The sequence below is a fragment of the Sorex araneus genome, chromosome 2 (assembly GCF_027595985.1).
Source record: "Sorex araneus isolate mSorAra2 chromosome 2, mSorAra2.pri, whole genome shotgun sequence".
Lineage (NCBI taxonomy): Eukaryota > Metazoa > Chordata > Mammalia > Eulipotyphla > Soricidae > Sorex > Sorex araneus.
This window is the reverse complement of record NC_073303.1, coordinates 211,391,324-211,404,450: the sequence shown is the minus strand read 5'-3', so window position 1 is coordinate 211,404,450 and position 13,127 is coordinate 211,391,324. Positions and strand designations below refer to the sequence as shown.

Here is a 13,127-nt window from a genome sequence, read left to right as displayed (position 1 = left end):
CCCACCAATGCACGGACTGGAGCGATAATAAAATACAGCGGGTAGGCCGTTTGCCTTGTACGTGGTCAACCCGGGTTCGATTCCCAGCATCCCATATGGTCCCCTGAGCACCGCCAGGAGTAATTCCTGAGTGCAGAGCCAGGAGTAACCCCTGTGCATCACCGGGCGTGACCCAAAAAGAAAAAATAAACAAAAAAAAAACCCCCAAACCCAAAACCCACCAATGCATATAAAGAATAAAATGGGCGGGGTGAAAGTGCAGAACCCAAGGCAACCTGCCACACTAGCTGATGACACTGCTGCAGCGACTTCTCTGTGAGAGAGCGCCAACGTCACCCGACAGCTGCACGCCCAGCCGGACAGCGGTGACGTCACCGGGCCCGCGGCTCTGCGCCTGCGCCAAGCCGCCCGCCGCGCGGCTTTCGCGCAAGTCACCACCAGGGGGCGCCGTCGCCGGCGGCTCCTGGCGCGGGGGAGGTGGGGTGTCGGGCCCGCGGGTGCAGACTTCTTCCGGGTCGGGCCGGGGTCAGTGCCGCGACCCGCAGACGTCAGTTCCGCTTCCGTGGGGGCGGCGTGCGGCGGCGCGGCGGCGGGGCAGCATGCGCATCGAGAAGTGTTACTTCTGCTCGGGGCCCATCTACCCGGGCCACGGCATGATGTTCGTCCGCAACGACTGCAAGGTGGGCGCGCCGGGCCGGGGCCGGGGTCGGGGCGGTGACCGTGACCGCCCCCAGCTCGGACCCCCGCGTGCAGCCCCGCGCGCGGCGGCCTTGGCGACGCGGCTGGCCTGGGCCTGAGGGCGTCTGCGGCTTGGAGCTTTGGGTGGGGTCGCCGGAGGGGGGAGGTACCGCGGGGGTGACCCTGATGGGCCCGGTCCGGCCCGGTTCTGGCGCAGGAGGGACCCGATCGGAGCGGGGAGCGCCGGCCGCGGGGGGCGATGCGAGGGAGCCGCCGTGCGCCCGGTCCTGCGGCTCCCCCGGAGTTCGGGTGCGGTTCGGGTGGGGTTCGGATGGGGTTCGGGTGGGCTCCGGAGCCGCTCGCGCCTGCCGCCGCCCCCGGGGCTGTCGCAGTCAGAGGAGAGGGTGGAGGGGCTTCTGTATCAGGCAGTGATGATAGGCAGCGGGTCACTGTCCTGCTGTTGTTGTCGCACTGTTACCCCGTTGCTCATCGATTTGCTCGAGCGGGCACCAGTAATGTCTCCATGGTGAGACTTGTTGTTACTGTGTTTGGCATATCAAATATGCCACGGGGAGCTTGCCAGGCTCTGCCGTGCAGGCGGGATACTCTCGGTAGCTTGCCAGGCTCTCTGAGAGGGATGGAGAAATCGAACCCTGGTCGGTGGCGTGCAAGGCAAACGCCCGACCCACTGTGCTATATGCATCCAGTCCTCTCTCCTGTTGATCTTGTTGAATCACAGCCCAGAGCCCTTGCCAGAAGGCAGGGGGGTCAGTCAGTCCGATGTTTGGGAAGTTGAAAGGAATGTGGAAGATTTTTTAATTTTTAAAACTTTTTATCAGTGAATCACCGTGAGGTGCAGTTACAGGCTTACAGACTTGCGTGCTTACGTTTCAGTCAAACGGTGGTCGAGTGCCCATCCCTCCACCAGTGCCTATTCTCCACCACTGATGGTCCCAGCATCCCTCCCCCCACCCCCATCCGGTCCCCTCCACTGCACCCCGCCTCTGTGGCAGGGCATTCCCTTTTGCTCTCTCTCCTTTTGGGTATTGTAGTTTGCAATAGAGGTACTGAGTGGCCTTCATGTTCGGTCTAGAGTCTACTTTCAGCTCGCATCTTCCAACCCGAATGGGTCCTCCCAGCATCCTCTCCTTGGCGTTCCCTTCTCTGTCTGAGCTGCCTTTCCCCCAGCATGTGAGGCCAGCGTCCAAGCTGTGGGGCAAATCTCCTGGTCCTTACCTCTCCTCTCCTTGGGTGTCAGTCTCCCACCCCGTTACTTTATCTCCCGGGTGTGGGAGGCTCTGAGTGCTGCTCTTGGGAATAGCTCGAGCTGGTGAAGTGAACTGGGCGATGGAGAGGTTGGAGGCTCCTACACTCTGGGCGTGGACTCTGGCTTCCAGGTGGCCGGGCCATTGTCCTCTGTGACCTCAGTCAGCAGCGCCTGTCAGCCGTGCTGGGACCAGGGCTCTGCAGTCTGGTGTTCACCTGGCACCTGCTGAGGGGGGAACCGGGACGGGGCTGAGGACCTGGGGCCAGCTTGCTGGGGGAAGACCGCGGGTCCAGAACAGATTCGACTGGGAAAGTAAGACTCCCTCTAAGGCATCAACGGGCACGTTTCTGTTCCTTCGTGTGATGTCATGTGTGGGTGTGAGAAATCTTACTTCCTAACACCCTCTGAAAAACAATCCTTTATTACCCCCAGGAGAGCCCGGCAAGCTCCCGAGAGTATCCCGCCAGCACTGCATAGCCTGGCAAGCTCCCCGTGGCGTATTCTCTATGCCCGAAACAGTAACAAGTCTCACCTTGGAGACGTTACTGGTGCCCGCTCGAGCAAATCAATGAAGAATGGGACGACAGTGTGACAGTGCTATTTATTTAATATTTTTATTGAATCACTGTGAGATAGACCCGTAGAGAGCTGCTCATGATTGGATTTCAGTCACACAGTGTTCCAACACCAGTCCCTCCGCCAGTGTATGTTTCCCAGCACGAGTGTATGGTCTATCATCTTCCGATGAGTTGTCGCATTCTGTTTAGCAGTATTTTGTTGAGGATCTTGGCAGACCTGTTCATCGGGGATATCTGTCTGTAATTTTCTTTTTCGTAGTGTCTCTTTGCTTTTGGTACTAGGGTGACACGTGCCTCGGAGGTGTGGAGCCTTATATAGTTCTAGGGATCGAACCCACGTCATCCTCAGGCACGGCCAGTGCGCTTTACTCTCTCTGGGCCCTGGCTTACTTGTTTTAGTTGGACAGTTTTGGGGCCCAGAGAAACAATATGAGGGGCCTTCAGCTGCTTGCCTTGTAATTACTTGTAATTACTAGTTTGAATCCGTGTCACTGAGCAGGACCCACACAGGCCTGCTGTCAGGGACCCCGGTGCCACACGTGAGTTCAGGCTCCCCTCGAGTGAGCGCCACAAACAGGGGCACGAGCCTCAGAGAGATCGCTGGCGAGCTATGGTGCGCACTGCAGTGACCCCTGCATCCCTCTTCCCTCCCCCTCACCGCCGGGGCAGCCCCAGAGTTTGCCTCAGCTCAGGGTGCGAGCCCCTGTGAGCACTGGAGTGAGTCAGCACCTCGGTCTGATACACGTGTGGCCCCTCTGGCACCGTGACTGTGCTGGGGACGTAGGGGGGAGGCGTTGTGACAGTGGCATCGGGCAGAGAAGGAAAGGAAAGGATGGGAGGAGGGACGCATCGGGGAGGAAACGGGCGTAACGGGCAGAATGCTGTTTTCGCAGGTGTTCAGGTTCTGTAAATCCAAGTGTCACAAAAACTTCAAGAAGAAGCGCAACCCTCGCAAAGTCAGGTGGACGAAGGCCTTCAGGAAGGCGGCCGGCAAGGAGCTGACGGTGGTGAGTCCCCTTGCTCTCGGGGTGCTTTTCCTGCGCCCCAGACTCAGTTTGGTGCTGGTGGTAGGGGGCGGGGGTCGTTGCGTGAAGGAAAGTGGTTTCATAAACTGGAAAGAGGGTTTCTGGGAGAGGACTGGCCAGATGTGTGGCGATAATCTCATTCTTACTAAAACTGGAAAAAAAATGCCCGATTCAGTTTGTAGAAGTTGATTTTTTTTATTTCAAAAAAGTTTTATCTCTTGCACACAAGGGGGGCAGTACAGTGGGTACTGGGGGGTGCAGTTCAAAATGGCAGTCAGGGATTCTGAGAGGCAGCTAAGTGTCTTCACACAGCAGTGCTCAGGGTTTACTCCTGGCTCTGTGCTCAGGGATGGCTCCTGGCAGGCTCAGGACCAAGCCCTAGTTGGCCACCTGCGAGCAGCCCCCAGTGTCCCTAGTCCCCGAACGCCTGACCATCAGCCAGGGCTCGGATGAGATCTATTTAATGAAGCTCATTTATCACTTCCTTGGCAGAAATGTAGTATATGAAGGCAGAGGAATTTGTGGGTAGTTTTGTGGAAATCAGGGCGAGGAAATTTTGAGGGGATGCCCGAATTAGGTTGCTGAATTGGCATAAGAACTTGTGAAACTCCTTGACTCCTATCAAAGGAAGAGGTGAAAAGTGCTGGACTTTTGAGGAAGGAAGATTTTTTTTTTAAAAAAGCTTTTGGGGTCACATCTGGCAATGTTCAGAGGTTCCTCCTGGCTCTGCACTCAGGAATGACTCCTGGTGGTGCTCAGGGGACCATATGGGATGCTGGGGTTGAACTCAGGTTAGTTGCTTGCAAGGCAGATGCCCTACCGCCCCGGCCCCAGGAAGGAATGCTCTTGACTCATTTATTAGCAGTCACTCATTCCCTTACTCATTCATACTCTTTGGATAGTTCCGGGGATAGAGCTGCTTGTCAGGTATGTGCGGTGCTTCTGCAAACCCTAGTGCTGAGGGCAGGCGAATTGTCCCGTCCCTCCAGCATGGGGGACTGTCGAAGGCCCCTCACCAGCCAGTTACTGTACTGGCTCCTGGGACACCACTGGGTGTCAGTGACTGAAAACTCTCCCTGGATAAGATGTGAGTCAAATCACACTTGTCACAAAATTAATTTTCAGTGTGGGTGAGAAGCAGCTGTGCCTTCAGTGCTGGGGCAGTGAGTGAAGGGAGAAACTGGGCACCGTCAGTCACTGACCAGTGGCCATCTGGTTGACTGTCGCTGAGGCCTCGTGTCCCACATGCGGCCGTGTGTTAGTAAATAGAGGCCCCGAGCCCCTGGCTGACACTTGAAGGGAGCCTGCACCTTCCAGAGTCCTTCCATGGTTTCAGATGAGCCCTGTCACTGTCCGAGTACTGGCTGTGCTAGTGGTGTATGGCATGAGGAGTGGAGCATGTTCATTTGGAGGCGTGTAATGTTCTGCCTGGATGCTCTGACGCAGTGTGTATGTGACACACTTGGGTCTTGTGGAAGAGGTGAAAGAGTTGTAAGAACCGCTTTCTCATTGAGCCATATCTTGCCTTTCCTTTCAGGATAATTCATTTGAATTTGAAAAACGAAGAAATGAACCTATCAAGTACCAGCGAGAGCTATGGAATAAGACAAGTAAGTAATGAAGGAATTACGGGATTTGGGGAGAGAGATAAATATGGAATGTTACCATAAAGCTACTGTCAGCTTGTCCTTTAAATATTAAAGTTTCACCTTCTTTTATGGCATTTATTTGGATCATTGTTAGCTTTTACTCTTTTAAGCTTACTTATTCTTTTTTTTTTTTTTCTTTTTGGGTCATACCCCTTGATGCACCGGGGTTACCCCTGGCTCTGCACTCAGGGATTACTCCTGGCGGTGCTCAGGGGACCGTATGGGATGCTGGGAATTGAACCTGGGTCGGCTGAGTACAAGGCAGACACCCTATCCCCTGTGCTATCACTCCAACCTCAAGCTTACTTATTTTCTCAGGCTCATATTAATAGGCCAGTTAAACTTTTTCCATAGTTTTATCTAGTCCTTTTCAGTGTCGTATAAAAAGAATTTGGTTTGCTATTTGAATTACTTGAAATCTCCAGATATGCTGAAACATGTGAAAACATGTGAAAAAATAGAGATAAATTAATACTGGTATAATGTTGTCATCTGCAACCTATTTTAGATTACAGCGATCCCAATAATAGCTTTAATTGCAAAAGGTGTAAGAATACCCCGTGTCATCTGTCTCTTTACTCTCTTCCAGTTGGAATAGGTCCTAAGGTTTTACATTTCAGGATAAGGACAGTTTTTAAAATTGGCCAGGTGTTTGGTGTAAAATTCCGTAGTTCGATTCATTTGTGGTATATAAAATATACGTATAGTAGAAGACTAATACCCATGGCCAGGGTAAACGGGTTAGTAGCACTGCTCAGTGATTGGAACTGACCACAGGTGTGGGGGCTGAGGGGGTGGGATAGAGAAGAGAGCAGCATGGCAGTAGTAGCTGGGACGAGAGCTGAGGGTAAAAGGTAAAGGGAGTTTCTTGATAACCTTTCAGTATCAATATTGCAAACGACCATGCCCAAAAGGGGAGGGAGAGGAGGGGAGGGAAGAGGAGAGGCAGAGGGGAGGGAGAGAGGGAGTGTGAGAGAGACAGACAGACAGACACTGGTGGAGAGATGGGTGTCAGAAACTGTGTGACTGAAATCCAATTGTGAACGGCTTTGTAATGCTCTAAAAAAAGGGGGGGGGGGGCTGGAGCGATAGCACAGCGGGGAGGGCGTTTGCCTTGCACACGGCCGACCCAGGTTCGAATCCCAGCATCCCATATGGTCCCCCGAGCACCACCAGCAGTAATTCCTGAGTGCAGAGCCAGGAGGAACCTCTGTGCATCTCCAGGTGTGACCCAAAAAGCAAAAAAAAGAAAAAACTCCACAGTTGGGTTTTGTGGGTGTGAGCTGGAGACGGGAGGCGGGTCACGCGTGTCCTGCCCTGGCCGTGTTGCTGTGGCAGTGCTCTCTGACCCTTGCTGAAGCCAGAGTCTGTCAGCTTCCTCCCCGTGGAGTCAGTACTCCACGTTCGTAAAGCATAAGTGCTTTGAGGGGAGATATTCTGAAATACGGGAGGTAAATAAGTTTTTAAAAAAATGCTTTTGAGGAGCTGGGCTGACGTTGGTGTCAGCTGGTGGAGCGGCAGGTTATCTGGACTCCTGCCAGCCCTGGAATACAGAGCGTCTGGAGTGGGATGGGAAACACATGGACTCGGGTGAAAACATACAGTACCTCAGTGACAGATGTTGTTATTGATCATATATCACTATAACAGCATTTTGTTATCTTGGGCTAAACCAACATAAATTTGGTATATAAGATACTGTACCATTAAATTTTAGTTTGGCCTATTAGTTTTCACTTTTATTCAGGGAGATAAAATTGAAAGTCCTTAAATTTCCAATGTCCCGTGATTTGATGTATGTTGGATGGTGTTGATAAAGCTTCTGGAGCCAGTTGGGCCCGACTCCCTTTTGGATCAGGCCCTTTCTGAGACAGGGGGGCTTAGCAGCTGAGAACCTGCTTACTGACCGCTTGGCCCGTTACAGCATTCTCATCTTGTACTCGGCGGATGTCTTTGGCACTTAAAGAAAGTGTTTTTTTTTTTTTTTTTTACTGCAAAACTTTGTCTTTTACTGTGGAGATAAGTGAAGAATGGGATTTATTGCCACTTAACCTCTACTTGTTAGAGGGTATAGAGTAAAAATTGAAAAGTTAACTGGACTTGCTTTAATTAGAAGGAAAACTAAGTGACTAAGTACGGGCTCTGTAAATAGCCAAAGTTACAGAGGATATAGCCAAATTTACAAACTGACTTGGGAGCTAGTCCTGCGGGTGTCAGGCCCGGGTGCACGCCTTCTACACTCATTTTCACTTGGGGTTCTCTTTTGAGGTGACATTTTCCATTTAGTGTAGTTCTGAATCGAAGCAAAGAAGTGTTGCAGGTTCTCTTTGGCTGTAGTCATCTCACTTGAACATGCTGAGTTTGCTGACCTCAGGGTTTCTTTTGTAGTTGATGCAATGAAGAGAGTCGAAGAGATCAAGCAGAAGCGGCAAGCTAAGTTTATAATGAACAGGTACGTGGCTTCTTCTCGTTCCGTCTCTTCTTCCACATTACTGGCTGGTGTTCCTTACAGAGTGGCCCTTAGAAAGTAGGCATTGCCTGGAGAGGCATTCTTCAGGCTGTTGCTTGGGCCACGCCTGGTCGTGCTCAGGGCTTATGCCAGGCTCTGTGGCAGTGCTCAGGGCACTGTGCTCACTCCCGGAGGGGGCGCGGGGATTGAGCACCTCAATTGAGCACCCAGGGCAGGCGAGTGCCCTGCCCACTGGACTGTCCTCTGGCCCTCCACTACCCCTCTGGCTCCAGAGAGCAAGTTTGACTTTGCTTCTGCAACTCTAGATATTATTCAAATAATATTTGTATTTTTGTTAATGTTTCACCAAATTTACTTTATTTTTGTCTCTATAATTGGGCTGGAGCTATAGAGCAGCGGGTAGGGCGTTTGCCTTGCACGCTGCCTACCTGGGTTCGATTCCTCTGTCCCTCTCAGAGAGCCTGGCAAGATCCCTGCATTTGATATGCCAAAAACAGTAACAAGTCTCACACTGGAGACGTTACTGGTACCCGCTTGAGCAAATTGATGAATAACGGGACGACAGTGCTACAGTGCTCTATAATTAACAACATCATCTCTTAAGTGTATTTCAGAGTATATATATTTTACCTGAGAATAAGAACATGTTCTTACATAGTTATCTAAGACAGGAAATTATAGTCAGCATAATATAACATATGGTCTACAGCTGACCCAGTAATGTCCCTTACAGGAAATCCTGGATTGCGTGTTTCATTGAGCTGCCCTGTCTTGCCTGCCCCTCGTTTTGGGGTGTGTGTGTGTTTGGTTTATGGGCCAATCCCCAGCAACGCTTGGGGGTTTGCTCCCAGCTCTGTGCTTGGGGGTTTCTCCTGGTTTGGGGAACTCTGCAGTGCTGGGTATTGAACCCGAGACCTCGGGATTACAAGGGAAGTGTTCTGCTGCTGAGTTACATCTCCTACCCTGTCCCACTTTTCTAATCTAGACACTTTCTTTCTTTCTTTCTTTCTTTCTTTCTTTCTTTCTTTCTTTCTTTCTTTCTTTCTTTCTTTCTTTCTTTCTTTCTTTCTTTCTTTCTTTCTTTCTTTCTTTCTTTCTTTCTTTCTTCTTTCTTTCTTTCTTCTTTCTTTCTTTCTTTCTTTCTTTCTTTCTTTCTTTCTTTCTTTCTTTCTTTCTTCTTTTCTTTTCTTTTCTTTTCTTTTCTTTTCTTTTCTTTTCTTTTCTTTTCTTTTCTTTTCTTTTCTTTTCTTTTCTTTCTTCCCTCCCTCTTTTTGGATCACACTCGGCATTGCTCAGGGCACTGCTCTGCACTCAGCAGTCCCTCGTGGCGGTGCCAGGGAATGCCAGGGATCAAGCCCAGGTTGGCCGCGTGCAAGGCAGACACCCTACCCACAGTACTATTGCTCTGGCCCCATCTCATCTTTGCCTTAAAAGACAAAATTTGAAGAGTACATGCTAGTTATTTTATAGAAAACTTTGGTCTGGGTTTATCTTACTATTTCCTTAGAGTTAGAGTCAGGTCAGGGCCTTTCACCCGAGTGACAGTGCCGTCCAAGTGGCGGTGTGTTCGGACGCATCTTCTTGGAAGGCCTCCAGCACGAAGCTTGGTTTTCGTGTTGAATTGGTATCTCCTTGGGTAAGGTCAGCCAGGTGGCTGTTTCTTTTAACTTTCATAGGTTTTTACCTGGATATGTTACTGATGGTGAATTTTTTAAAATTTTGCCATTTTGGGGGCTGGAGCGATAGCACAGCGGGTAGGGCGTTTGCCTTGCTTGCGGCTGACCCGGGTTCGATTCCCAGCATCCCAGATGGTCCCCTGAGCACCGCCAGGGGTAATTCCTTAGTGCAGAGCCAGAAGTAACCCCTGTGCATCGCCAGGTGTGACCCAAAAAAGCAAAAAAAAAAAAAAAAAAAAATTGCCATTTCTTCAACATTCAGCTGACTTTGTTGTGTAAGAAGGAGCTTTTCCCTCACTTTTAAAATTTTGTCATAATCTGTATTTACTGATTTTTAGATCTGCAGGATGTGAATTCTGTTATTTTCATATGCTTTCTAAGTGCCTCCTGTTGGTCGGTGACTCCTATGTAATTTTGACAGTGTGTCATTCTTGGAGTGTGTTTTTGATTTGCAGCTCTCAGTTACTCTATTCACAGCATGGATTATTTAGAGCATTTCTTCTGGCTTAAAAAACAACGAAAGCATTAACAGTAAAGGGGCCTAAATGTTGCAGAACTAATCTGTTTACTTTTTTGTAGAAAGGTGTTTTGTGCTATTGTTATTACTGAATGATTAAAAGATTACTAGATAACAGGTTGTTTTCTGTTTGAGGATTAGAGATGTAGGCAGTTAGATTTGTACTGAGTATATGTAATGGATGTGGGCCTCTGAAATTTGTTAGCTTCCTTTTGAATATATGTTGAATTGTTTTTTTTTAATTTCCAACACGGTAAACTTCTTGGGTGAATAAAGAGGAGGTTGGTTAATAGTGTGGGAATATTATTTAAGCTAATGATTAGAAGTGTTACGACCTCGCGACATCTGATAGCCTAATTCTCCCTCTTGGAGAACCTGGCAAGCTACCTAGAGTTTATTGCCCGCTGGGGAGAGCCTGGCAAGCTCCCCGTGCGTGGTGTATTCATGTCCCAAATACAGTAACATATATACATACCTCTCGGAGAGCCTGGCAAGAGTATCCCACCCATACTGGCAGAGCTTGGCAAGCTCCCTGTGGTGTATTCAATATGCCAAAAACAGTAACAATAGGTCTCATTCCCCTGACCCTGAAAGAGCCTCCAATCGTTGGGAAAGACGAGTAAGGAGAGGCTGCTAAAATCTCAGGACTGAGAAGAATAGAGACGTTACTGGTACCCGTTCGAATAAAGCGACGAACAACGGGATGACAGTGATACAGTGAATAATTAGAAGTAGAAAGCTATTGTTTTCAGTGTGTGGCTACATAATAAAAACGTATGCAGACTTATGGGTTCTGAACTAATCTCTTTTAAAGAAGCTTCAGTGACGGGTTTTGGCTTTGATTTGTAATAGGTTGAAGAAACATAAAGAACTACAGAAAGTGGAGGATATCAAGGAAGTAAAGCAAAATATCCATCTCATCCGTGCCCCTATAGCAGGTAAGAACTGCATTGTACATCTGTTTCCTCTAAGCAGAAAGACGACAGCGGTAGAATTTTGGTTTATGCAATTGACTACCAGACCAACCTCTTAAGGATGAATAGATTGTTTTTTTTTTTAAATTTATTTAAATGTTTTCTTATAGTACATTTGTTGTGGTATGATTTGGTTTGTTTTTAAGCAAAATTTGGTTTCAGTATCATCGGTTTATAACATCATGTAAGTTTTAGGTGTACACATTATATTTGACAACTTGACATGCTGAGTGTCTGTATGCACCCCTTGCAGGTGAACCCTTTCACCTGCTTCAGCTCCCCCTTCCTGTCTTGGCATCACCAAGACTCAGTCTCTTCTTTGCATCTAAGAAGTTTCCGGGGATGGTGGCTGGGCCACCCCGGCAATGCTCGGGCTGTTTCCGGCTTGGTGCTTAGGAGTCACCCTGGCATGCCTGGGGGGTAATACACGAAGCTGTGGATTGAAACTGGGGTTAGCACATGTGAAGCAGTTGCCCTACTCCAGTTCTGTCTCTTTGGTCTTTGAGAAAAGGGTTTGTTTCACTTGTGTGTTCATCTGCTTTATCACGTGAGTGGAAGCAGCTTTTAAAATGCCAGCTTAGCATAATACTTACCTAGTGCCACGTGTATTTTTTACAGGTGGCATATTCTGTTTGTTTGTTTGCAATTGTGCCATGCCTAGCAGTGCTCAGGGCTTATTCCTGGCTCCCTGCTCAGGGATTGCCCTTGGCAGGCCGGGAGACATCTGGGGTAATGGGCATCTCATCTGGGCCCGCTGTGTGCAAGGCAAGCGCCCTGCTGACTGTTCTCGCTGTACTGCCACTCTGGCCCGGGGAGCACATTTCAAGACCCGTAGACATGTAGTTGTTTTTCTTAAATTTCTCAGTGGCCAATGTTGTCATAAAACAGACAGGATTCTTTATAAAATATTGATTGAACTCTGCAAGGTAATATTTGATTGATGGTTTTGTTTTTTCTTTAAGACAAAGGAAAGCAGCTGGAAGAAAAAATGTTACAGAAATTGCAACAGGATGTGGACATGGAAGATGTTTCTTAAAAATCCCACTGCCGAGAACCATCTCTATACAGGCATTTGAAAATCTCCTTTGGAGTCTCAGAATTGTGAAATCATTGTTTCATTTTGTTGTATGTTAATTCCTTCAGACGGAAGGTTTGAAGGTGCATCCGCCTTGCTATCTCCAAAGCTTCAGTGAGTATAGGTGTTAGGTCGTATCTCAGTGTTAGCCCTTCACTGACAGGTATACTTACGTAAGTCTTGAAAATTCTGTTGTAAATAGAATAGTGCATTGAGAAAATAAAGTCATACTGTTTGAATATTGCAGCATTTACAAATAATTGTAAAAACTTTGACTGTTATATAAAACACTTTTGCTGTAAAATACTTTCTTAATGTTGTAGGAGGAAAATACAATAAGGAACTAACAATCTGTGATGCTTAAATAAATTTTGATTTCTTTTTCTTTCATTAAACCCTCCGAAAATTATAGTGGGCTCTTGTGTTGAGGGCTAATTATTTTGAACTATTTTGACCTAACTTGATTGGTGTGATAAGTGGGTAAGCGTTGAGTCGTGTGTCCCTGGATTGGCCCTGCACTGTGTAACTTGATGTTTCCGGGAACAGCTGTTTCTCCAGTTGCACAGTGATTTAGAAGCGAGGGGATCATGTGCCTTTAACAAAGTTTTTATTTTCCTGTAAAATACAAAATTTTTTTTTCAAAGTTGAATTGATGGGTTGCATCTTTATATATTGTTTGAATATAAAATAAACTATAAAGGTAGTGCATGTATGTACATTATTTAAAGTGTGAGTAAGCAAAGGTGTGATGAACTGATTAACAAAGGTGTGACAAAATAATTTCCCTTATATGTCGTGTTGGTGTTGAAACTATTTAAAGAAAAATACTTAATTCTCTATCTGTCACTCACTGTCATCCCATTGCTCATCGATTTGTTCGAGCGGGCACCAGTAACGTCTCTCACTGTGAGACTTGTGACTGTTTTTGGCATATCCAATATGCCATGGGGAGCTTGCCAGGCTCTGCCGTGCAGGTGCGATACTCTCATAGCTTGCCGTGCTCTCCGAGAGGGGCGGAGAAATGGAACCTGGGGTCAGCCGTGTGAAAGGCAAATGCCCTACTGCTGTGCTATCGCTCCAGCCCCCTATTGTCTGTTTATTATTTTTGTTTTGTTTTGGGGCCACACCCAGTGGTATTCAGGGTTTATTTCCGGCTCTGCACTCAGGGACCACTCCTGGCGGGGCCCAGGGCAGCAGAGGGGCGCGAGGATCAAATCC

At 48.2% G+C, this 13,127-nt stretch overlaps 1 protein-coding gene across 1 annotated transcript; it reads left to right on the top strand.

The window, feature by feature from the left end:
* Positions 1-549: 549 nt before the first annotated feature.
* RSL24D1 (ribosomal L24 domain containing 1) lies at positions 550-12,617 on the top strand. The gene is made up of 6 exons (XM_004601970.2): positions 550-680; positions 3,417-3,530; positions 5,086-5,158; positions 7,586-7,649; positions 10,713-10,798; positions 11,797-12,617. The coding sequence occupies exons 1-6, from the start codon at positions 600-602 to the stop codon at positions 11,868-11,870; spliced, it is 492 nt and encodes a 163-aa protein (XP_004602027.1). The 5' UTR covers positions 550-599; the 3' UTR covers positions 11,871-12,617.
* The last annotated feature ends 510 nt before the right edge of the window (positions 12,618-13,127 follow it).

Excerpts from the sequence above, each read along its gene's own strand:
- RSL24D1 (XM_004601970.2), top strand. The coding sequence starts at position 600 with ATGCGCATCGAGAAGTGTTACTTCTGCTCGGGGCCCATCTACCCGGGC. Across the intron at positions 3,531-5,085 it reads CCGGCAAGGAGCTGACGGTG|GATAATTCATTTGAATTTGA; the intron begins GTGAGTCCCCTT and ends CTTTCCTTTCAG. Across the intron at positions 10,799-11,796 it reads CATCCGTGCCCCTATAGCAG|ACAAAGGAAAGCAGCTGGAA; the intron begins GTAAGAACTGCA and ends TTTTTCTTTAAG.